The sequence below is a fragment of the Aedes albopictus genome, chromosome 3 (assembly GCF_035046485.1).
Source record: "Aedes albopictus strain Foshan chromosome 3, AalbF5, whole genome shotgun sequence".
Taxonomy (NCBI): Eukaryota; Metazoa; Arthropoda; class Insecta; order Diptera; family Culicidae; genus Aedes; species Aedes albopictus.
In genome coordinates this window covers 354,861,040-354,886,356 of record NC_085138.1, presented here as the reverse complement: position 1 = coordinate 354,886,356, position 25,317 = coordinate 354,861,040, and the positions used below count along the sequence as shown (strand labels likewise).

The window sequence follows — 25,317 nt, the reverse complement described above, 5'->3', positions numbered from 1 at the left end:
AAGAATGAAGCGTTCGCTATAGCTGTATACAGCACAAACGGATGCGGTAAAACAACTTTGATGTCAGGCGGTAAAATTCCAGCAGAAAAGGCGCAAGAAGAAATCGAAGACAGTTTTGAAAACAAACCGTTCCGCGGTAGAATTCGTTAAAAACAGTTTAATTTTATAAATTTGTGCTTATTTTAAAAGAAAAACTAAACACATTGACGATATTTTCGATATGGAGGATGACCTGAATTACCTTTCTGGCAGAATTATCGACAACTTGGATAAATTCAACCGCATCCTGAAATCCGCCAGCCTGGAATCAAAACTGCTCACCGATCCGGATCTTCCCGATCGTTTGCTGAAACTGTCCCAACAAGAATGGACCGCCACCTCGGACCCACGTTCCGCAGACCCATCAGATCGCCTCACTGCCGACGATCTGGATGCCATATTCAGTAAAATTCGACATCGCCCGGCTGGGGGAACATCTAGCCGCGGAGTCAACCGTGTTCCGTCACAGAAGAAAGCCGTTCCGTTGCAGCAGTCACGAATCCTTAATGAAACCAATCTGGCCAGTAGTCCATCCGGGTCGTTAACCGATTTGAGCGACAGTGGTGGCAGTAAACGAATCATTGACGTGGAAGCGCTGGTCAAATCCTTGAAGCACTCGATCCAGGCAATGGGACAGATCGAGAATCAGCCACTGGAAGCGATCGATTTTGAACGGGTCGAAAGGTACAACCGGAGGGAATGCGTTAAGGTGCGGGATGCCATTCGGGATGTGGAACTGATGGTGCAAGACCTGGAACGGTATGTGGCAAGCGTGCGAGGTGATGACGGAGATCGAAAGGAACTTGTCAGCGACATTCTGGTGTCGCGATTAAGGGATTTGTCAGAGGTATGTCCTACACAACCGTGTGATCACATGCAATTCGTTAACTATATTCCTCTTTCTTCAGACAATGTCCCAGGTGATATTTATCAAAAACAACGAATACATTCCGGATATGAATCAATGGACTGCCCTCGGGTCGTTTCCGCTGGCAGAGTGCTTGGACGATGTGAACGAGAACATAAGACGAAAAAAGCTCTATCAATGAAGGTTCACGAAATATAAGCTCAGCTCAGAAAAAAGGAATCAAATTCTCATTTATGTAGGTATATTGTGATTTACCCTTGGATTTACGCCAGTTTACAAAAAAAAAACCCTGATTAATCCACCTGATGGTGATAGTGCCTTTCTCGTCGAATATGTACTCACGATCTTTCCTTCGACGTTAGCCGTTCTTGAGAACGTTAAAACTTCCCCCACATGTCGCGCTTGCTTTCACAAGCACGTCATCCTTTTAGAAGCCACCATCATCTGTCGCGCTTGGCTTTGCAAGCCCGTTATCCTCTCTGGAGCCACCATCCGGACACATTGTGATTCCACGGTGGAAAGGTTGTGGGTTAATTAAATGGGAATCACTTTCACCGCCCTTATTACCGGCGTAACTTTTTTGTTTTCACCGTGGAGTGACACTTGTAATCAGGCCCATCGACTTGACGAAATTGTGGCTTCGTCATATCTTCACCTTAAACCACATAGAACTGACCTTAGATTCTTACAGCCTAATAAAACTCCTCTGAAACATTCTGATATGCCCAGGAATGTCTTGAAATGCCTTAAAAGATTTTGGTTATTCAAAGATTATAAATACATAATTCAGAGTTCCAGAAAAAATATCTCAAAAAATCAAATATTCTAATAATTGAAGTTTTTATTCAGAATTATCAAACCTTTTTTACTCGAGAACCACAGAAAATTTCGCTAACTATTTCTCCAAGAGAACCACTTCACTTCCACTTGGTTGAACGGCTAAATTTTGTGATGTTTATCCATGAAATACAAAAACAACACGCCAAATTTTCCAGATATGCTGGAACCGGTTGTGGTAGATTGTTTTAGGGTTTGTCTTAGAATGCATCAAGAATTCCTTCCACAATTGCTCCAGATTTTTTTACAGATGCTTCTGCAAGCAAGCATCGACGTATTCCTCCAGGATTTTTTCCATAGCTTTCTTCAGTGATTCCATCATGGATTGCTCCAGAGAATTTTTCAAGAATTTGTAACCTTCTCATAACCAACGGCCTCGCGAGAGCTTCAATGTTGCACACACTCTAGCCGTAATAAATGGAAGCATAGGTTCTTCTTACCATATAAAATACACCACACCTACAACAGCACAACAGAACACAACATCCACGTAGCTGCCGCCAACATTCCTCACCAAATATGATAATTGCGTATCAGGAACCCTTGCTACTGCTCTTCTCTACTAGAAATAGGATCTCACTCTCTACTGACCGTTTGCTCATATAACCACTTGACCTCGATGTAAGAGCGCCATCAACACACATCAGCGCCGCAAGCTTTATTATTTGATCGAAGTGGATCATCAGTTCCCGGTTAACTGCAAAGCAGGCAGAACGCGTGTTGAAGATCGCGGTCACTCGGTACAGTGACAGCGTGTGGAACGGTGTATCTTTTTGCGAGTTTGCGGATAATTTCGGGAATATCTGGTGCACGTTTATCGAAGAGAAAGTGGAATAGTGTTGGGAAGTAGAATAAATTAAGTCCCCAGACGGGTGGAAATAAGTGCGTGGTTGAGGAAGCCGGGAAGTTGAAGAAAAGTGGAATTTAAGTGCTGAGGTGGCAGGCGACAAAGACGCCATATTGTGGTTGAATCTGTGAAGAAGAAGCAAAAAAGAAAAAGTGTAGTGAGAGAGAAAGGGGAAGAGAAGAAAGGATGGGGGTTGAAGATCCCCCGGACCCGTCTCCGGAAGATGGGCCACGGAGCAGTATTAACTGGTTCTCGGATGGATCACAGGACGGAGCGTGTGGAGGAAATCCACCACCGAACACACTGAACAACTGGACTGGAGCTCGAGCGCAAGAAAACTTCACCTACACATGCCAGGACAGCCCTCCATACAGGGTTTGCATGGAGCTGAAGGACAAGAACCGGAAAATCAACAAGTACACAGTGGGGCTGATGATCAGAAAGCACGAAGAATTCAGGAGGTATGTCACCGACATGAAATACACGGGCGCTCGGAGAATCATGGTTTTCCTAAGCAGCTACGAAAAGGCCAACCAAATGGTCGAAGCGCTGAACGTGGCGGATTCACCGTATCGTGCATACATACCGCGTCATCTAGTTGCCATTACAAGTGTAATCTCGGGCATCCCTGAGGACATCTTAGAGGAAGAAATCCTTGACGGCATTGATTGCGATGATCCCGTCCTAGGAGTACGTCGACTGACACGAACCGCGGAGAAGATACCGACAACGAGGGTAAGTGTATCATTCCGAGCTAATCAGCTTCCGGACTATGTGCGGCTTTTCTGCTGCAAAAGCAATGTTCGTCCATTCTACCAAAGAGTGGTAATCTGCACAAGATGTTTGCGATTCAACCACCGAGAAAACAACTGCAAGGGCCGTAATGTTGCGAGAGATGCACGGAGGAGCATCAAACAAACGAGGAGTACGCGCAATGCCAAAGGAGGCAAAAGTGTGCCAACTGTGGTTCATCGCAACACACGTCAAAGGACAACAAATGCCCGGAGAAGGAGAGGCAATCGAAAATCAAGGGGCTCATGGCAAAAAGGAACATCACGTACACGGAAGCCAGGGAAATCGTTCCAATTGCATCGGAAAACATCTACGAGCCGTTAAACCACCTGGAGGAGTACCCAGTGCTTGCAGAGTCGTTTGCAAGCATGGCTGGCGGAAACTACAAATGGAAAGATCCGCTCAGAGCAGAGTGGATTAAAACGAACCTCGAGCGAAAGGCAGTGAAAGCTGCTATTGAAATTGAAAAGCAAAAAAAAAAGAACAACAAAAATCAAAACCGAATGGAAAGCGACAGAGGAGCGATATGAAAGACAACAACCAAGGAATGAAGGCGCAACGAATCACGGAGGAGCGAGACAAGATTGTATCGCAGAGCAACAGCAGCAGTATCGGAACAGGACTGAGCAACAGACACGCGGTAGACCAGCATGAGAAGTGGCAAAACGCTTTGAGGCAGGCTCGCGAAAAGATGGAGGCAAAGGCACAAGCGGAAATTAAGGCGGCAGAGGAAAAGCACCATGCAGAGCTGATGAATTTTTATGCGGATTATGTCGCAAAGCTGGGAAACGATGAGATCGCAAAGGCTCATTTCAACGAATGCACTAACAAACATTTCGACCTAGCGGAAACAGTAATCCAGAGCGCCGAGGTAAACAACTCTGACCTGGAGGTATAAACTGGGAAAACAACCACTACATTCAACAACACAATGGATTTGAAAGCAATTCAATGTAACGTTCAAAGTTTAAACAAAAATAAGGCGGAAATACATAGGATATTGACCGATGAAGGAGTAGATGTAGCACTATTGTCAGAGGTGTGGACTAATGAGGAGAATAGAAACACAAACAAGTATAATATCACCGGATACCACACAATAACTGATTCACGGTATGATGCATACGGAGGAGCAGCAATACTAGTATCGACCAAATACAGTTACGTGGTACACAAACTGCCTGATACGTCGGATATGACTCAAGCGGTGTGTATCAAAATACTACCCAAAAATATAACTGTAATGTCAGTTTATATTAGCCCATCGATTGCTCTAGACGATTTCAAGAAGGACTCCAAAATTCTCATCGAGTTTGCGGACCAATTCAACAAAACGCTGGTCGGTGGCGACTTTAACGCTCATCATGAAGCGTGGGGCGACGACCGTTGCGATGGTAGAGGAAGGGCATTAGCAGAAATTCTGAACGCGACAAATTTGATCATCTGCAATGATGGATCGGCTACATTTGTTCCTGTACAAATGGATAGAAGACCCAGCGCTATAGACATCACTTTGTGTACACCGGATCTGTATCAGAACATCAAATGGACCGTCACGGACTGGAGCGTGGGAGGTCATCACATGGCCATTGAAGTGCTTTTCGGACTCAACAATCAAGTTAGCTCGCACGTGTACGTAAATCGGCAAAAAGTGCTCAGGAGTGTAGCAGCTCTCAACCCTACTGAAGTGCAAAAAGTGGAAGATTTGATGAACCTGAACAGAGAGATTTCAAAGAGGAATACCCACAAAACTAAGCGTACACCTAAGTACTGGTGGTCGGTTGAAGTGGACCAGGCGTGGAAGGACAAAACGGAAGCGAGGAGGGCGTTCAACCGTATCTCCAGCCAAGAAAATCTCATTGAGTATAAGAGGAAGGCAGCTCTTTTCCAGCGGCTGAAACGAACGGAAATAAGCAGAAAATTCGAGGCCTTGCCGGACGAGATCAACCCGTTTTCCACCTCTAAAGAGTTGTGGCAAAAAGTGGGTGCGATAACTGGACACAAGAAACGAAAAAAGGAAAACAACGTTTTGCTAGACGACAGAGAGGCGGCCGAGTCGTTTCTCGATGCTCATTTCGAGAGACAAAATGTAGTGATCATTGGAAGCTACGGGAAAGTTGTAGACTATCCTTTACTGACCAAGGACAAGTGGAAGGACATCCTAGCAACGAAAAGGAAAAAATCAGCTCCAGGGTTCGACTTGGTTTCGTACGAAACTCTGTCGAGCTTAAGCGCCGCTGTTACCGATGTAATTATTGGAGACTTAAACAACATGTGGTATAGAGGATCAATGAGCGATTCGATGAAAGTGATCAAAATTGTACCAGTACCGAAACCAGGCCGAGATCAGAGTACGGCAGAGGGAAAACGGCCGATATCACTCGTTCCATCAATAACGAAAGTGGCGAATACAGCAGTTCTCCAGTTGCTTCAGAAGTTTTTGGAGCAGCAGAACGTATTTCCGGAAACATCATTTGGATTCAGACGGCATATGTCCACTACAACTTGTATAGCGTACTTGGTCAACGAGGTGAAAAAAGCGAAAAGAGAAGGGAAAGTCATTGCTATGGTTGCAATTGACCTATCAAACGCTTTCAACACAGTGAATACGGACAAACTTGGAGAAATTATGGCGGAATTGGAGATACCGAATGAAATTCAATTCTGGATTGATTCATTCCTCAAAAATCGAAAATTGCAGTTAGCAACGAGGAAAGAAACTGTCGAAAGGACAGTAAGCAACGGCCTACCTCAAGGGGACGTTTTGTCTCCTACACTATTCAACATGTATACCTTGAGACTGCACAACATCGCGATCGATGGTGTGGTTTTGGTACAATACGCCGATGACTTCGGAGTGCTTGTGAGAGGCAAGAATCTCGAAGAAGTCAGTCGGAAGGCGCAACAGTTTTTGAACCGTTTTCAAGAAGAAGCAGAAGAGCTAAACTTGAAAATAAATCCCCAAAAAACGAAGGCAATTCTGTTCCAAGCGAACAATAAACAACTTGCGGTCAAAATCAACGGACACGACGTCGAAACAGTACGCTACATCAAGCATCTGGGCATCAACATCGATCGAACGCTGACATTCGGAGCTCACATTAAGCAACTGAGTGAGAAATTAAGGGACAGGCAAAATATGCTTAGAGTTCTATCGGAAGTCAAGCATGGTAGCCATCCACAAGTGATGACAAGATTGTACGAATCACTGATTCGAAGTGTTGCCGAGTATGGGTGCACGGCACACAATAACGCCTGCCAAACAAACTTGAAGAAACTGGAGGTCGTTAGCCACCAGTCTTTGAGGAAAGCCACGGGATTGACCAAATCGACACCATTGAACGTACTGCATGCAATCAGCGGCCAGGATCCTATCAAGCTGAGATTGGAATACGCATCGGCGAGAGAAATCTGCCGAACAATGTACAGAAACAATGTTGTTGCTAAACAACTGAGAGAGCTGGACAGGAGCGAAGATATAAATGACGATAACCTGTCATTCATGGAGTTGATGTATCTTGAGCATCTGGAGATCTTCAACGCAATATCACCGGTGAACAAGTTCTCAACCAAAGAACCCATCAGTATCGAATGTACATTGCGAGGAATATCAGCAGCCAAGAAGGAACTCAACAGCAGAGTGCTGAAACAGGCTGCATTAGGAGCTATGCACGGGAGATACAACAAGCGTGGCAAGATATTCACGGACGCATCTAAGGAACGGAACAATTGTGCCATCGGAGTCTACGTGGAAACAACTGGACAACGTTTCAGTATCAAACTATCGCTGGAAACTAGTATCACTACGGCTGAGATACTGGCGATTTCAGAAGCTATGCAGATAATAGAGAGGCAACAACTAACAAACCATGTAGTTTACAAGGACTCGAAATCATCGCTGATGATGATGAACAACGTTGTGGAGAATGGCGAAGGAGAAAGCGTCATTGTACGAATACTCGAAATGACGCGGAAGTGGAACACTGACTTCCAGTGGATCCCGTCACATGTAAACATAGCGGGAAACGAAATTGCGGACAGCCTAGCAAAGAATGGTCTCACCGCACCATTCACAGTTGTTAGAAAACCCGCAGTTATTGAAGGATGCATTGTACTACGTGAAACAACGCACAGCAGAAGTGACAAGAAGTTGGTATCGAGATTATTCTGAAGAAAAAGGAAGAAAATTCTACAGCGTAATTGGAAATTTTGAATACGATCCTTGGTTCAAAGGACTGAAAATGAGTGGGAAACGAGTCAGACTGCTGAACAGATTGATTAGTGGCCACGATTATTCGAACTAGGGGCATCTGGGGTAATACGCACTGTCGAGGCAAAACGCACCCCCTTTGTTTTTCAGGGATTATAGGTTTTAGAGCTTTGAAACCTTATCAGTCTAATAGAACGTCTTAATAAATGAGCATCTGGAAAATTTTACATATCTGCGTTACGTAATTAGTGAGAAAAATGCAAGGGGTAGTCACTCTACACATTGTGCCTTGGGCACACCGGGCACACCAATGGCACCGAGTGGCACCTAGCTTTGCACGCTAGCTATAATGGCGTCTGCTATAAAATAGCACTGAACTGAAATTCGAAGAAACTATTCTCAGCACACCATGATACCTTGACGACCGAAATAAATTGTTTATCTGCCATCCAAAAAAATGAAGATTTGCTTAAATTTGCATTAATGTTCCATTCTTAATTATTATTATCTTATTAACGTATTTGATTTTACATTTTAGGTTTGGTTTACAGATGAGGCCTGATGAAAGGGACAGAGTCTGTTTTTCACTCAAATAGAAGTGACTTTGCACAGTGTCGCGACCATGTTCAACAACGAGGGTGGAACCAATTCATGAAATGTTTAGCACTCCAAAATCTTTAAGGCAGCTTCTGATGGTCTGTGATCCTCTGCGAAATGTTAATTTCTGACAAAGTCAGGGAACCAGCCTCTAGCGCAATTCTACACGTATTACCTAGGGGCAAGACATTGTGCAAACGAGAGCAACTCTGAGAATTTCTGAGTAACTCTTTCTGTCGATGATCGACGAAATTTGTTGAAAGACATCCCCAAAACTGCAATTTTCATTCAGCACACGCAACACTTTGCAGTTTGACATTGGTGCCAGATCACACTTTGGCATAAATGGGAGAAAATCTGAGGAACTGTGAGGAATTCTGAACAACATTTCGAACACAGATTTGCTCTCGTTAGATCTGTCCTGCCCCTAGCGTATTACTCAATGAGGTCCATAAAACCACTCCCGATACTCAAGTAATTTTTTGTGAAAGTTCTGAAAAAAAACATGGTGATTTGGTGGTTTTCTTTGAAAAACTTTCTTACTTTCGGAATAGCTGGAGAAACTTTTACAAGTGATTGCAGAATTTCTGACATAAATCCTTGTCCTTTTTTGAGGAGGAATTCCGAAAGTGTTTATTGTCAAAATATGTAATAAGGCATTTTATGAGACGTTTCAAATCAGCTGTTTTTTGAATGTTTTCCAGTTTTGAAGTCCAACCGCTGGGCCCATTTATTTACATTTTCGCTAGCATAACATGTGACACAGGCCCATCAAATAAACGGGGTTCATTCATCTGCAAAAATGCGTTAATCCGCCCACTATAATCAATATCCGTAGACCGTGGGGAGGTTTTTTTTATCTGCTAGTGATATCATGCACCTCGGGGGATTGATAAATGCCACATTAGAAATCAAAACATTTCTGTCACCAAAAATCTGATTGGGGCTCACCACATGTTATGCTACTTTTCGCGAAAACAAAAACATCAAATGTAAACAATAACAATGAGCGGCCCATCGGTAGCACGTCTCGTAAAATAGCTTATTGACTCTCTGGAAATAGGTTTGCCCTAATCCATTCGTCAGAATCAAATGGGGTTGCTATACGTCTGTTTATGAATTTGGAGTGTCAAACACGCCGGAGTTTTCAACACGCCGACACTAGTGAATTGTGCACCAATTCGTTAAACGAAAGAGCGCCGTATTGTAGGGACATCCGACAGGTTCGTTTAACCGATAAATGGTGAAACTTTTTCAATGGTATGGTTGACATCTGTAATTGTGAGTTGGACGCAAGTTGCGGTTTTGTCTGCATGTCCATTAAGCATTTATGATTTTCATGTCCCATCATCGAAGCGCTTCGGAGATTAATCCTAAAATTGAAAAAATATTAACAAGATGGATGAAATTGATAATAAAACGAACAATCAAGCTATTAAGAACATCTTTGCAAACCCAAAGCCAACAGTTTTTTTTTTCAGATGACAAATAAAAAACATTGTGATAGTCATGGTTTGCTGAGAATATTTCTGGCATTTTTATAGCAGCCACCATAATATATTTTGGAGCCTCGGCACCTCAGCACCCCGGCACACTAGGGCAGTGCACACTGGTAGGCACATTAAAAAAAACGTTGGCACAAATGAAGTGTGTAGAGTGACTACCCCTTGGAAAAATGGATAAAATTGAAAAGCACGATTCTGATGTAATTTTCTCGATCGTTTGTCGAATGATTTGATGGTGAAAATCGACCAAACATCTAATGCTGTTGTGTTTATTCAGTTCATTGAGGGCAATGCTAAGCATAGGAAAAATAACTTAAACAGTAATCTACGTAAATTATAAACTTTTAAACTATTTTATTTTTTGCTATTGATTGGGGCAATATGCACTCCATTCGTTGGGGCAAAACGCACCTATAGAAAACAAGCTGTAATCATATCTATGAGTGCTCTGTAAGTAATCGCAAACAAAATTGAGCTATTGTTTGTCTTAAAACCTTATAAAACATGCATTTTGTCTAAGAAGTAAAAAGATTTCCAAACTCGACTGTGCATCTTGCCTCAATGTTGTGGTGCGTCTTGCCCCTTTGTTTGAGTGCATCCTGCCCCATTGTTGTAGTGCATTTTACCCCGAGCAAGGGTGCATACTGCCCCGCATAAACATACGAAGCCGTATAATGTTAGTCTTTACAAAAAACGTTATTTTCAAGAGCTGAACTGTATTAAGGCTGAAATTTTGTTTGGTTTCTCTTAGAATGAAAGTATATGCAATGAATGCATGCATTAAACCAATAAATTATTGCCTTTTTATATGCATTTGGACGCATCTTCCTTAAGTGGTGCGTATTACCCCAGAATCCCCTACTGGCTGCATAAAATGAAAATAGTGGAGAACCCTAACTGTGATATGTGCGACGAGGCAGAAAATGCGGAACACTTGATACTGCACTGCCCTAAGTTTGGATACTTAAGAAGTGAATACGAGTTTGACGGAAAATACAGAAATATGACTGAACTTTTCAAAAATGTGCTAGAGACTAAAAATTCGAGTATCCTAGAACAAATCACGGAATTTTGTGAGAAAGCCAAGCTCGACTTGTGAAAGAGGTCGAGTTTAAACAGGCTAGTGACTGCAGGGCATATAGTCTTTGATACTGGCCCTTAAGAGCTCATAGAGGCTTGCATCAAAAACATAACCTCATCGAATTCTCATACGATTTGTAAACATTGCCCTCAAATTTTTTTGAGGGCAAGGACGGCTTTATGGACCGACGCCGAAGGAAAGAAAGAGAAGGAGACAGTGATGACGTCAGCGTGCAAGCGCTCATCCGCTCAATCAAAAAGAAGAAGAAGAAGAAGATCGCGGTATTTCGACAATGAGCCATTTTACGAGTGACAACAATGTTGATGATGATATTGATTTTCACGGGTTATTGGACACTACCTCCTGTCAAAATCCATTCATAAAATCGGCTCGTAAAATGGACTATTAGCCTGACCGATATTATGCTTTTGGTCGAAATACGAAGTGACCGAACGTGCGAAAATTGATTTTTAACCTACTTAGAAATGTTGCAACTCAATTTGGATTAGTGCATATTGTTGCTCTTAATTAGCTTAATGATGCGCAACAGAAAAAATAGATTCAAATTTACTTCGCAGCTGCAACTTCGCATGTGCTTCTAGCGACGACTTCGATTTGGTGGTGCGACGATAATAGAACAATTTTTATTAAGTGCGCAAACGACGGTAGAGTGCAAAGTGGATACAAGATAGTTCTGGCTGGCCTATGGCATGGTAACAGTGCAGTGTTTATTTGAAAAATAGCCTTGATTGCCTACTTTTTTTTATTATTATTCAGCCATTGCGCCATTACGATCCACGATTTTTTTGCAAATAGCTCCATAGTGCAATAATGGAGTAGTGGAATTATTACAATGAGATCGGCCTTTCGTTCACGACCAAGCATGAGGTGGCAGAACGAGTAGAATCCTGGCGCGATGTCGGTTTGGCCTACCAGCCCTGGAGTATCCGGCATGTCACCGGTGAGCCAACTTCTGTCCAGGCGGAAGTGTCAGGCAGGAATCGTCGTGGGATACACTCTACACTGACGCCCACACACATTAATCACATTAGGTAGACGTAGGTTAAGCTGGAATTAAAACGTAAGTACTAAAATACACCATTTATTTCATTTGCATGTAAAATTTATGCTTTTATTTTACTATGGATGAACTCGATTCCTCTTCATGAGTGGTTCCACTGGATTCGAACCAATTTTAGGCTGGGTAAGGTACATGAGAATAGGGAACCAGTACCACCAGCCCCTCTTTTAACTAATTTGTCTCCGTCTCATGCGACCTTCTTTGGGGAAGGTGACAAATTCCTTAATGGGTTTCACCAGACATTCCTTCGGGAATTTATCCTGGGATGTCTATAGAGGTTCCTCCAATGAATGTTCCAGTGCTTTTTTCGAGGATTCCTCCAAGAATTTTTCCAGGGATTACCAAAGGAATGTCAATAGATTTTTTCTAGGTATTTCTGCAAGTGTTCCTTCAGAGATTTCTTCAGGGATTTCAATCTGAAATAATTCGAAGTATTTCAGCAGGAATATCTTCCAGAAACCCGTACAGGAAATTTTACCAGAGATTAACTTAAAATGGATGAATTCCTTAAAACATAGTACAAAACATTATTTTGGAAGTGCATCCAAAGATTCCAACATTAATTCGTCCAAAAATTATTGCAGACATGTATTCCTTCGTATTTTTTTTCCAGCAGATTTTTTTCCGGGAATTTGTTAAAAAAGCTTTCCTGGGAATTCCTATGGAATTCCTCATGGGATTCCCTAAGGATTTCCTCATGGGGTTTCTTCAGGAATTCCTCCAGGTTTGCCTTCAAGAATTCCTTCAGGGATTCACCCGGGAATTTCTTCTGCGTTTCTTTCAGGATCAACTCCAGGGATTATTTTATAAATTCCTCCTAGAATTCCCCCAAGAACACTTTTTAAGGAGTTCCTCTTGGAATTCTTTCAGGAACTCTTCCAGGAATTAATCCAGTACTTCCTCCAGGAACTGTTTAGGGATTCCCTTATGAATTGCCTCCGGGATTCCTCCTGGGGTTTCTTCAGGAACTCCTGCAGGGATTCCCCAAGGAGTTCCTCCACGAACTCTTCTTAGAATTCCTTCAGGGTTTCTCCAAGGATTCCATCTGCAGTTTCTTCGGGAATTCTTTCTGGGATTCCTCCAGGAATTTGTCAAGGGATTCCTCCACGAATTTCTCCAGAGATTCCTCCAGAAATTATTCTTGAGATTCCTCTGGGAATTGCTGCAGGGACTCCCCTAAAAATATCCAGGGATTCCTTCAGAAATGCCTCTAGAGTTTCCTCCTGGAATTCTTCTATAGATTCCTTCAGGAGTATTTTTAGAGATTTCCAGTTAATCCCTACAAGCATTCCTGTAGGATATCCTCCAGGGATGCCTACATGGATTCCTTCAAGAATTTCTGTAGGGCTTAACTCGGAAATTCCTTATGTGATTCTTTCTGCAACAACTTATTTTAAAAAATCCTCCAAAGATTCTCCCAGGAACTCTTCTTAGAATTCCTTCAAAAAATCATCCTTGTATTTTTAATGGAACTCCTCCAGGAATTCATTCAGTACTTCCTGTGGGAACTGTTTAGGGATTCCCTTAGGAATTCTTCTTGAAATGGCTTCGGGATTCTTTCTGGAATTTCTTCAGGAACTCTTCTAAGAATCCCTCCAGAATTTCTTCAAGAATTCCATCTGCGATTTCTTCAGGAATTATTTGTATTTGTATTTGTATTTGTATTTGAACCTAACTTCCATCGGACTCCATTGAGTCTACATGAAACGCCAACTATCTAAAGCAACATTTAACATTATCAAATAGGGCCATCACGAATTAGTCTGTTCTTAAAAGTAGTGGTCGAAAGATTAAAATCAAACAAATGGTAACTTTCGTTGAACAACATGCACATGGCCCTTATCGGCTCATTCTGTCCGTAATCCGTACGGTGATAGTCAAGCCGCAGAAAGTTAGTATTTCTTAAAGTTCTTGCAGGAACATTGAAATTCAAACGAGAAAGGATGTTCGGTGCATCGATTTCGCCTTTCAACAGTTTGGCCATAAACATTGTCTTCATTAGGTTCCTCCTTTTCTCTAGAGATGCCATACCTATTAACTGACAGCGGTCAGAGTATTTATTCCTGATATTCCTCTACGAATTCCTTAAAAGATTCAGGAATTCCTCTAGGAATATCTCCAGGGATGCCTCTAGTAGTTCCTGCAGGAATATCTCTAAAAATTCCTCCAGGAATTCATCTAGAGGTTCCTTCAGAAATTTCGCCTGAAATCCCTCTAGAGATTTATCCAGGAGTTCTTCTGTAGATTCCTTCAGGAATTCCTACAGGAATTCCTTTAGGATATCCTCAGGGATCCCTCCAAGGCTTCTAACAAGATTTTTTTTTCAGAGTTTCCTCCAAGAAACACTCAAGGGTTTCCTAAATGCATTCTTTCAGGGCTTCGTTCAGAGATTCCTCCTGTAATTGCTTCCGGGATTCTTCCAAGAATTCCATCAGGAATTTCTACAGAAATTTATTCAAGAGCTTCCGCCAAGGATTTTTTTTTCTGTAGTAGATTCATCCAAAGATTTCTCCAGGAATTACTTCAGGGATTCCTCCGAGAATTCTCCTAGCCATTCTTCCAGAAAGGCTGCAGGCATTATTTAAGGGATTCCTCCTTGGATTCTTGCAGAGATTTCTCCAGGATTTTTTCCAGCGATTCTTCCGGGAATTCCACCAGATATTCCTCCAGGAATTGCTTAAGGGACTCCTCAAAAAAATCCTCCATGAATTCCCCAGCATTCCTCCAGGATTTCATCCAGGAATTTATCCAGTGTCTCTTCGAGGAATTAGGAATTTCTTCAGGGAATCCTCCAGGAATTTCATCATGAATAATCAAAGAATTCCATCATAAATTATGTTTCTCTAGGAAATCCTTCAGGGATTTTTTCAGAAATTCTTACAGGATTTTCTCTAAGAAAACATTCTAGATTTTTTTCAGGAATTCCTCCAATAATTCTTCTAGTTTTTCCTCCAGGAATTCCGCTTTAAATTCCTTCAAGGATTTTTATTGGGATTTCTCTACGAATTTCTCCAAGGATTTCCCCAGGGACTCCTTCACAACTTCCTTTAAGGATTTCTCCACATTTTTTTTTTCAAGAAATTCCTCCAGGATTTTTTTTCAGAAATTTCGCCCAGAGTTCCTCTAGAGATTCCCCCAGAAATTCATTAAGCAATTGTTGCAAGAATTCCAAAAATTCCTCCAGCAATTCGCAAACGAAAACCTCCAAGAACTCTGCCAGGCATTCCTCCAGGATTTTATCCAGGAATTCTAAAGGAAATACCCCAAGAATTTCTTCAGGAAGTCCTCCAGCAATTTCTCAAGGAATTGATCCAGGAATCGCTCCGGGAAATCCTTCAGAAATTATGTCAGCAATTTTACCAGAAAATCTTATGAGGATTTTTTTTTTCAGAAATTATTCCAGGAAATTCTCAACGAATTTCTCCATGGATTATCCCAGGGATTCCTCCAGGAGATCCTTCGAAGATTCCTCTAGGAAATCCTCCAGAAGTTCCTCTTATAATTCTTCCAGCAAATCCTCGAGGGATTTCTTCAAAAACTCTTCCAGGAAATTCTCCAGCAGTGTTGAAAATTTCATTTCGTCATATCTAAATTCAATCGCCTACAGCTAATTTTAGAAGCTGAATCTGAGAATATGGTATATGAAAAACTTGTGCGGCTAGACCAGTTCTGCTAGAAAGTCACGGAAAACCGATATTTTTCGAATATTTAAGGTAAATGTCACGGACCACCTTTGAAAAATGCTGAATGATATTCACCGTGAATATCATTTGGCATTTTTCAAAGGAAGCCCGTGACATTTACGTTAAATATTCGAAAAATAACGTTTTTTTCGTGACTTTCTAGCAGAACCGGTCTAGCTGCACAAGTCTTTCATATACCATATTCTCAGGTTCAGCCTCCAAAATGAGCTGTAGGTGATTGAATTTAGATATGACGAAATGAATTTTTCAGCACTGTTCTCCAGGAATACTTTCAGGAATTTTTCAGCGATTCCTCCAGGTATTCCTCCAGAAATTCCTCTAGAGATTCCTCCAGGGATTTCTTCACAAATTTCTTCAAGGAATTCCTTCGAGGATTTCTCCATAAATGCTTCCAGAATTTCCGCTAGAAATTCCTGCAGGATTTTATCAAAAGTTTTTTTCAGAAATAGAAAAATAATAGAATTCTTTTGGAGATTCCTCTAGGAATTTATCCAGTAATTCTTTCATTAATTCGTCTAAAGATTTCGCCAGGAATTTCATCATTGATTGTATTCCTCCAGGCACTCCTCCAGGATTTTATCCAGGAATTGCTCCTGGACATCCTTCAGAAATTATTAACAATTCCCCTAGGAAGTCCTGCAGTCCTTGCTCCATGAATTTCTCCTGATATTCCATCAGGAATTGCTTCAGGAATTTCTCCAGGGATTTTCCCATGGATTCTTGCAGGAAATAATCCTTCGAAGTTTCCTTCAGAAGTTCCACCAAGGATCAGGGATGGGAACACTCACTTGGGAAGAGTTACATTCACTTGTTTTTTTTTTTTTCAGTTTAGAAGCATGCTATTAAAAAATAGTGTATGGAGCATTTTTACGTTGTGGTTTTATCTCAAACTTTCCCGAATAAAGTGAAGGTCGCACACGCATTCTAAAGTCGTGACAGAGCGTTGAAGGCAACTCTCCACGAGGTGAGTAAATTTGCATTCACCTCGTATAGACTCGTCTTCATAGCCCTCTCACGACTTTGGTATGCGAGTACAACCCTTGATGTGTTCGGCAAAGTTTTAGATAAAATCACAAAGTAAAAGTGCTCCATACACTGTTTTTTGATAGCATGCTTCTAAACTGAGAAAATACCAAGTGAATGTAACTCTTTCCAAGTGAGTGTTCCCATCGCTGCCAAGGATACTTCCAGGAAATTCTCTAGGAATTTCTTAAGAAATTCTTTCAGGAAGTTCTCCACGAATCCTTTAAGTAATTTTTCAGGGATTCCCCCTAGGTATTCCTCCAGAAATTCCTCCAAGGATTTCTTCACAAACTGGAGATTTCTCCAGGAATTTCTTCACACAAATTTCTTTAGGAATTCCTCCAGAAATTCCGCCAGAAATTCCTCCAGGAATTTTCTAATGGACATCTCTCAGAAATTACGTCAGCAAATTCTCCAGAAATTTCTCCTGGAATTTCTCAAGGATTTTTTTTCAGAAATTTCTCCAGCAATTACTCCCGGAATTTTTCTGGAAATTTTTCCAGGAGTACCTCCACGATTTTCTCCAGAGATTGCTCTAAGAATTCAGCCAAGAAATCTCTCCAGGAATTTCACCAGGAAATCCTGTTGGGTCTCATCCAAGAGTTCTTCCAGGAATTACGCCAGGATTTTTTCCAGAAGTTTCTCCAGGATTCTCTCTAGAGATTTTCCCAGGAATTGCTTCTGGGATTCCTTCAGGAATTCCATCAGGCATTTCTCCAAGAATTCCTCCAAGGAAGCTTTCTGAAATTTCTCTAAGTTTTCCTCTAGGAATTCTTCAAGAGATTTCTTCTACACGGAGTAAATACCTGTGTTCCATCCCAGAAAAGATCAAGGACCAAGGGGTGACATTAACCTTCTTAGCTTCGTCACCCCCACCGATTTTCGCCATATTTTTCGTTTTCATAAACTGAGCGGTTGGTACGAGATGTCCCCACTCATTGTTTTTATTATTTAATTGAAAACGCTGCACAGTAGGCCTGACCGCTTTAATGCTTGTAATGCATCTTCGATGTACTGCAATCATTAATAATGACAAGAAAAATGATGGAAGTAGTCGATTTCATCATTTTCCAGGATTCTTTCAATGAATGGCTGTGTATGTGTAGACTAGACTAGACTAGGAATTCTTCAAGAGATTTCTTCTGATTTTTTTCTGGGCATTCCTTCTCAAGAATTTCCTCCAAGGATTCCTCCAGAAATTCATCTAGGATTTCTTCTAGAATTTCCTCATGAGATCTCTTCAGATATTTCTCTAGGTATTCCTTCCATAACTTATACAGAAATTCCTCCAGAAGTATACTGTCAGAAATTCTTCCAAGGATTACTCCGGGCATCCCTCCAGGTGTTTGTTTCTTCAGGGATTTATCCAGGAAGTCTTTCAGGAATTCCTCAAATGATTTCTTCAGAAATTCCTCTCAGGTTCAAATTTTGTTCAAAAATTCATTCAGGACATCCTTCGGAAATTTCAGAAATCCTTCATTTTCGGGGATGTACCCAAGAACATCTCCAGGAATACCAGATTTATTTTTTTAATTATTTCAAGAATTTCTGGAGAACTTGCTACCAGCACCACATTAATTTATGTAGATCAGGTGAGCTTGTTTAACATATTGCACAAAAAACAACAGCGTGACTGCCAAAGGGTTAATTAATGCTTTTAGATTATGATGTTTTTATATGTATTCAATTTCAGGCCGAACATTTCTATAGGTCCTAAGTGCAGATGAGAGGCTCTCTTTAAGTCTCCTCTCCTTCGATTATAGCGTGCTTGTATTTCTGAATTTTGATTTACTTCTTGCATCGGAAGGTAGATTAAACAATCCTTTTGCGATTTACGCATCACAAGTTGTCAAAATGTAATAATTTAAAGATAATCAGTAGAAAGAGAGCCTCTCTTTTGCAGATTGGACCTTTAGATATGTTTGTCGCCATTTCATCGTATTGCATGATTCTTGTAATTTCACCGTGAAAGTCTCTTTAATAAAGACAAATCAATCAATCAATTGTAATTTCATGTAATTTCGGCTGCAGTGTTCAACATTTCTCATTTTTTTTTAACAAATCAAATAAAGAGAGCGCACTATGTGTAGCATAACCAAACGTTAAAATACTGTAGAAGTTAGATGTTACGCAAATAATGATTTCTAATAAAGTAATTGAGTTTTTCCTTCAGCACCCCACAAACTCTCTTTACGTACTCAGTTTACGTAAACTTTTCAGAAATTTTGCACATTAAAAAAAATCGTGTTAAGTACTGTTCCTTTTAATTTATATCCTTTAACAGATACGTATTTCGACCTCAACTATAAGGTCGTCTTCGGTGTCTCGTACTTACAAGTATTCCACTAACACGCCCTGGTTCATCATCATTCCATGTTTTGATATCAAATTTCAACCAGATATACTCTACACGGCTTCTCCTCTTATGTTTTTATTCGTGAACAATATGTGGGTTTTACGGTGTTATTCTGGGCACTATCAAAGTTACATCGAAAAGATAATGTGTCTTCCGGCTACATGAAAAATGATAAACCACCCAAAAATTTAATTTTATTCGTTCTACCAATTGCAACTTAGAATTACGTACAAATATCTGGAAAACATAACTGTTGTGGTGATGATTCAGCGTAAAACTGGCAACACTAATTAGGGCTGATGTGGTATAATAGAAAATAATAAATATATAGCGCATTTAGTTCACCACTGGACTATCGCACTAGTTTTCACGAGTGCGAAAACGCTAATAAAAGTGCGCGATTGCATGAAATCAACTCGGTGTCTTCAGAGCACTTGTTCTCCATAGATTGAAGAAATAGTGCGCCGAAGACATCAACCTGATTTGATGCAATCGCGCACTTTTATTTACGTTTTCGCACTTATAATGTCGCAGTTCGCAGTCCAGTAGTGAACTAAATGCGGTATATGAATTTCAGCATTGAAGCTGTCATCGAAATGCTGCTTTCAATTATTGTGTGTTGTGATTCGTCCCAACAATAACGCTGGGGCAAGAACATTCCCGGTAGAAATCCCCGAATGAATCCCGGGAGGATTTACTGAAGGAATTTTGAAAGGCATATCTGGTAGAATTTTGAGGAAATCTCAGCTGAAAGCTTGGTAGGAATTCCTGAAATAATCACAGAAGAAATCTCGAGCGAGGATCCCGGCTCGTAGAAAGAATTCCATTAGGATTCTGAATTGGAAACGATGGAAACCTAAGAGTGATTATGATAGGAATGCTGGCCAGAAACTGAGCAGGCATCCCTGCAAGAACCATAGAAGATGTCTATTCTAGGATTGCCTGAAAAAAATCTCGGAAGAAAAACATATTTTTCACATTTTTTTTTTCGGGGGGAACCCCTTGAGGAATTACAGCAGGAATCCTGGAAGGAATCTTTAGGGGAGACTGAGGAGACTTGATCCCTGGGGAGACTTGTTCCCCCCATATTTGCTCGTAATCAAAAACATTTTTCTTCTAGCGTATTTTTTCCAAAACTACTCCTGGACAAATGACTATGTTTTGGCTACAAGTGATTTCGATTGTACATTGCATTATTTTTTAACGGTTGATGGTTTGTTTTCAGTCCTTCAGAAATCTTTTAGGCGATTCCGAAAAATCTCAATAACTTTGTTAAAAATGAATTAAATCGTGCCAAAATTTCACAGCACACAGTTTAAATAAAATACTTTCAAACTTATTTATCCAAATAAGGCTTTTGTTAACAAATTTTATTTAATTCAGCTTAGTATACACAACAGTGACATGGGGAGACTTGATCCCTCGAGGAATACACACACATTATACATGTGAAAAATAATATTCTATTCGGAAGCCTTTATTTACTTGGAATTCTCGTTTATTCAACGATAAAATGTGTCAGATAATTATAACTTTAGCACAAACCAAGAAAAGAGGGATTAAGTCTCCCCATTTTGAAAATACGGCATATCCTTAAAAAATTAAGGCAATCTTACAATTTCAAACACTCCATATTCATCGAAAATACAAGAAAACTCGAAAAGAAAATGGATAGGAAGACTCTGGAATTATTTTCCCTTTAAATACACCATGTGCTCAAAGGGGGATCAAGTGTCACCCATTTTTGAAAAATACATCATAAGACATGCCTCCATAAAAACACAGTTTTGAGAACTTTAACAATAATTTAAAGGCCTTCTGTTGTGTATTAACTTGCAATAGATGTTTACCTGCCATTTTGTACGGAAATCGGATCTAGTTTTGTGTTTTTCTTAAAGTTTCAGGTAAATTAAGAAAAAGGGATCAAGTCTCCCCAGTCTCCCCTAAAGGAATTCCAGCACAAATCCCCGAAGGAATGTAGAAAAGAATGACTAAAAGAAGTCTTTCGGGATTTTCCAAAGCAATCCCTGCAAAAATCCCTGAAGAGAACTCCGGAACAATCCGTACAGCAATCTCGGAAGCAATATCTGAAGGAATCTCGGAAATAAACATGAGATGATTCTCGAAAGGAATGCCTGAAGAAATCCTGGTAAGAATTTCTGAAAATATCTCGAAACAGAACCTCAGCTCATCTAATCACATCTCAATTCTTCACCCTCTCTAGCCTCTACCTTATTGTCTTCTTTGCCCTCTATTCCAACCCTCTATCCTACGCTCTGCCTTATCCTTTACCGTACCCTCTAGTCTATATTGTGCTTAATCGTACCGTCTACCCTACTCTCTACCCTAACATTTTCCTACCCTCAACCCTACTCTCTATCCTACCCTCTTCCTTACCGTCCACCCTATCCTCTACCCTAACCTTCTACTTCATTCCCTCTACTCGATCCTTCACCCAAACCCTCTACCCTACCATCTACCATGACCCCTAACCCTTTTTCTCATAAAGCCCGATCGGTAGATACCCATATTGCATGGAATTATTTCTCAAACTACCATTCCGTAGCCGCCATCTTGGATATGGTCCCCCATCTTGGGTTTCAAAATGGCGTCGGATATCGATTCTTGACTTCTACTCATGAAGCCCGGTCTATAGATACTAGCCTGGTACAAGGTTTATATGGGAAAATACAAAAAAATGGAAAAACTCAAGATCCTGTATACTTTTTGAGTTCCACTTTGGTCCCATATCAACTGTGCAAAATTTCAGATCGATCGGAAAAACTATATTTTAGCGCCCGCCATTCTTAGTTTTTCATACGATTTACTATGGGGAAATTTTACTCCCGCAAAGAAAAATCGCTAAGAGTCACCCCTAAATCCCTAAAAATAAGTCGACGAATGATTTCTGTAGAATACTTTACTAGGAATCAGACATCCCATGACAGCAAATCGATGCGACGTTCGTGGAAAAAGTTATAAGGCCTCACCCGATCGATAAAATAACGAGATTTTATTATTTATTGTTATTCCTTACATGTTAAACAGCGTTTGCATGCCATTCGGTGTTCAGTCAATAACTTTTTACACATGCCTCAGATCGCTTTGCGGTCTTCGGAGGGTTGGTTCCTCGTAAAATTTCCAACAGCAATCAGTCATCGATTTATTTTTAGGGGTTAAGGGGCAACCTGTGGCGATTTTTCTTTGAAACAGTGATTTTCCCCATACTAAATCGTATGAAAACTTAAAATGGCTGGCGCTAAAATATAGTTTCTCCGATCGATCTGAAATTTTGCACAGTTGATATGGGACCAAAATGGAACTCGAAAAGTGTACAGGAGTAAAATGTCTTTTTGTGTCCCACGCTTATAGATACCTATACTGCATGGTATCATAGCAGCATGGTATCCGCCATCTTGGATTTCGAAATAGAGTCAAATATCGATTTTTGACTTCTACTCTGAAGCCCGATCGATAGATACCTATATTGCATGGTATCATAGCTCAAACTACCATTCCGTGGCCGCCATCTTGGATTTCAAAATGGCGGTAAATATAGATTTTTGACTTCTACTCATCATGCCCGATCGATAGATACCCAATTTGCATGGTACCTCCAGTTGGGGTGACATTGGGCCTGGGGGGTAACTTTGGGCCAAAAATCAAAAAAGATGTTTCGCCCAAAATACTAACATTTATTAAAGTGATTATCAAAAAGCTGATACTATATGGTAAATATAACTTGCGTTGACCTTCGCTGTAGAAAAATGTCACATTTTGTTAGTTTTCCATTAAGAAAACGTGATGTGAATATCATGGTTAAGCGTACTGTGGTTTTGTATGCTATTTTGCATGAAAAACTTATGAATTCGATCTGTAGTGCAAATAACTCATTTTGGGGGTGACATTGTGCCATATAAAAGCAATGCAGTCAGTACGAGAACCCTACAAATGTGAATTAAAACAACTGCGAGTATTCACATTATTTTATGCATAATACGGCGTTTGTTTTAGAAATAAATGTAAGATTCATGCTAAATTAAAAATGCACGCATATCAGTTTATAGGTAGATGATGAGGAAATATTACTTTTGTCTTTTGAGAATGCTAGTTGGAGTTATATCCAGGGGATAGCGGATGTATTGTAATGGATCAATGATCGTTTACAATGAATGTGGTCAAACTTTCACGTTTGTTTGTCTGTGGTGTTATTTTAAAGTGACTAGGCACGATAGGTTGTGCGCAAGCAGCTATATATTCAGTAGTTTTGATTTGCAAGCGATACTTTCTCACATTGAACTATTTGGATTAAATTTTAGTGTTTGGCCCAATGTCACCCCCTAGAAGGGGTGAAATTGGGCCAATTTTAATTACTCTATTCAGCGGTTTTCAGATCGTGCACCGCGGTGCACTTGGTGCACCGCGAAGCCATGACAAGTGCACCGCAGCACTTCAGAAAAGTTATAAATATTTAAGTTTAAACTCAAATTCATTACCTATTTCATGAAAAAATATTCGAATTAATTAGAACAACTGAACTATTGTAAGGTGTTCCAGGGGATTGAGAGTAAAATTTCCATTATTTCAGCCGACGACTTAACTTTGAATCCTGCAAAAAACTGTCTCAGATATTCGCGAAGAATCATGGAACAAGTCTGCCGAAACTTTCCTAATAAATATCATATTTTTCAAAGAGCTCGTAATGGATGTTCACAAGTACCTACCCTACAAGGCATTCGCAATGTATCTTCAATGAATGCGCTAAAAAATCTCAGAAGAAATCTTACTAATATTTCTGTGGCTTTGCTCAATACCAGAGAAGGAATCTATCATTGATCTCGTAATCAGGTGAACACTCAACTCCTTCCGAATCAACAAAAGTGCCTGGGAGGAATTTAACAAAAATATTGTCAATATATCCCAAAGTTCTGAAAATAAAGCTGTCAAGTGTCTTGCTAGAAAATTTTCAGAAATTCAATAAAAGTCTTGGAAAAAACGTCCATCAAAAAATTTCTGGTGGCGATTCCCTAACCTCAAACCTACCTGTCCAACGAACGTTAATTCTTGAATTTTGTTATCAAATTAGCTCGTAATTAGTAGAAAATCACGAGAATTGTCGTTTCCGTCCATTTTCAATTTGATTCTGATACTGAATTCTCCGCAAATTCCAGTTTTAGAGTCGTTGAACTGGTAAAAAGTGAGGTTACGAGACGCTACTGCTAGAAAAAAATCAGAAGTCTTGGAAGGACTTCACCGAGCTTCTTAAAAACAAAACACCACTAATTCGGCTCAAGATTTCATTCAGCATTTATAAAGATCTTGTCTGAAAGTCTCCAGAAATATTCTGAACAAGAATTATTCCAAGTCGAATAACTGTGTCACTTCATTATGCTCCGACAAGTGATGAAAAAACGTCAAACAGTGTCATAATTGGCGGGGGAAACACTAATGACGAGTGAATGCACCTTGGAATTGCTATGAAAAATACGACAGCTTTTTTAAAGAATTTGGAATTGTTTTTTTAACAACATTGAACATGTGCATTGTGCACCACGGAGCGATTTATTTCCAAAAAGTGCACCGCCAGCCAAAATGTCTGAAAACCCCCATTATTGTCAAAATTAAATTTGAAGCATTTATACTTTAAACAATCCTAAACAATATATAAATGAACGTGTCAGCCGAATTAAACATTTATTTAGAGATAAAGTATTGTTGTAACGACATACAAAGGGATGGACTATGCAGTTTTGGCCCAATGACACCCCCACTGACGGTATTGTAGATCAAACTACCATTCCATGGCCGCCATCTTGGATATGGTCCGCCATCTTGGATTTCAAAATGGCGTCGGATATTCATTTTTGAGTTCTACTTGTGAAGCCCGATCGATAGATACCCATATTGCATAGTATCCGAAGCAGCATTGCTGTTAAAAAGCAAATATTCCGGAGTTTTTTACCGCCATCTTGGAACCTAAGCCGCCATCTTGAATTTCAATACCCCTACTACCACCTTCACATCCTATGGACTGTGTATACCAAATTTGATTAAAATTTCTTGACGCATTTCAGAGTTATGCCTATGTTCCGGCATACACATATACATACGTAAATACATATAAACATACAAATAGACAAACATGCAAACATAAAAACATACAACCATACATACATCGACTTTTGTATGTATTGATTAACAACTCTGCCGAAGAAATGAACTATAATTTATTAACCATTGTCAAGATTCCAGGGAAATACTTTTTTTTCGCATTGGAAATGAAGCTCATGATCGTGACAATATGCAATCTTTGCAGCATCGTTTACGCCACCTAGTGAACCTGTCACAAACTATATTATCCTCTATGAGCAAGGTAT

General features: G+C 40.3%; 1 protein-coding gene across 1 annotated transcript; it reads left to right on the top strand.

Annotated features, from left to right (window-relative positions):
• Positions 1 to 68: 68 nt before the first annotated feature.
• Positions 69 to 25,317, top strand: LOC109428935 (uncharacterized). Its single transcript, XM_062855308.1, has 3 exons — positions 69 to 886; positions 948 to 1,142; positions 25,186 to 25,317. The coding sequence occupies exons 1-2, from the start codon at positions 221 to 223 to the stop codon at positions 1,086 to 1,088; spliced, it is 807 nt and encodes a 268-aa protein (XP_062711292.1). The 5' UTR covers positions 69 to 220; the 3' UTR covers positions 1,089 to 1,142; positions 25,186 to 25,317.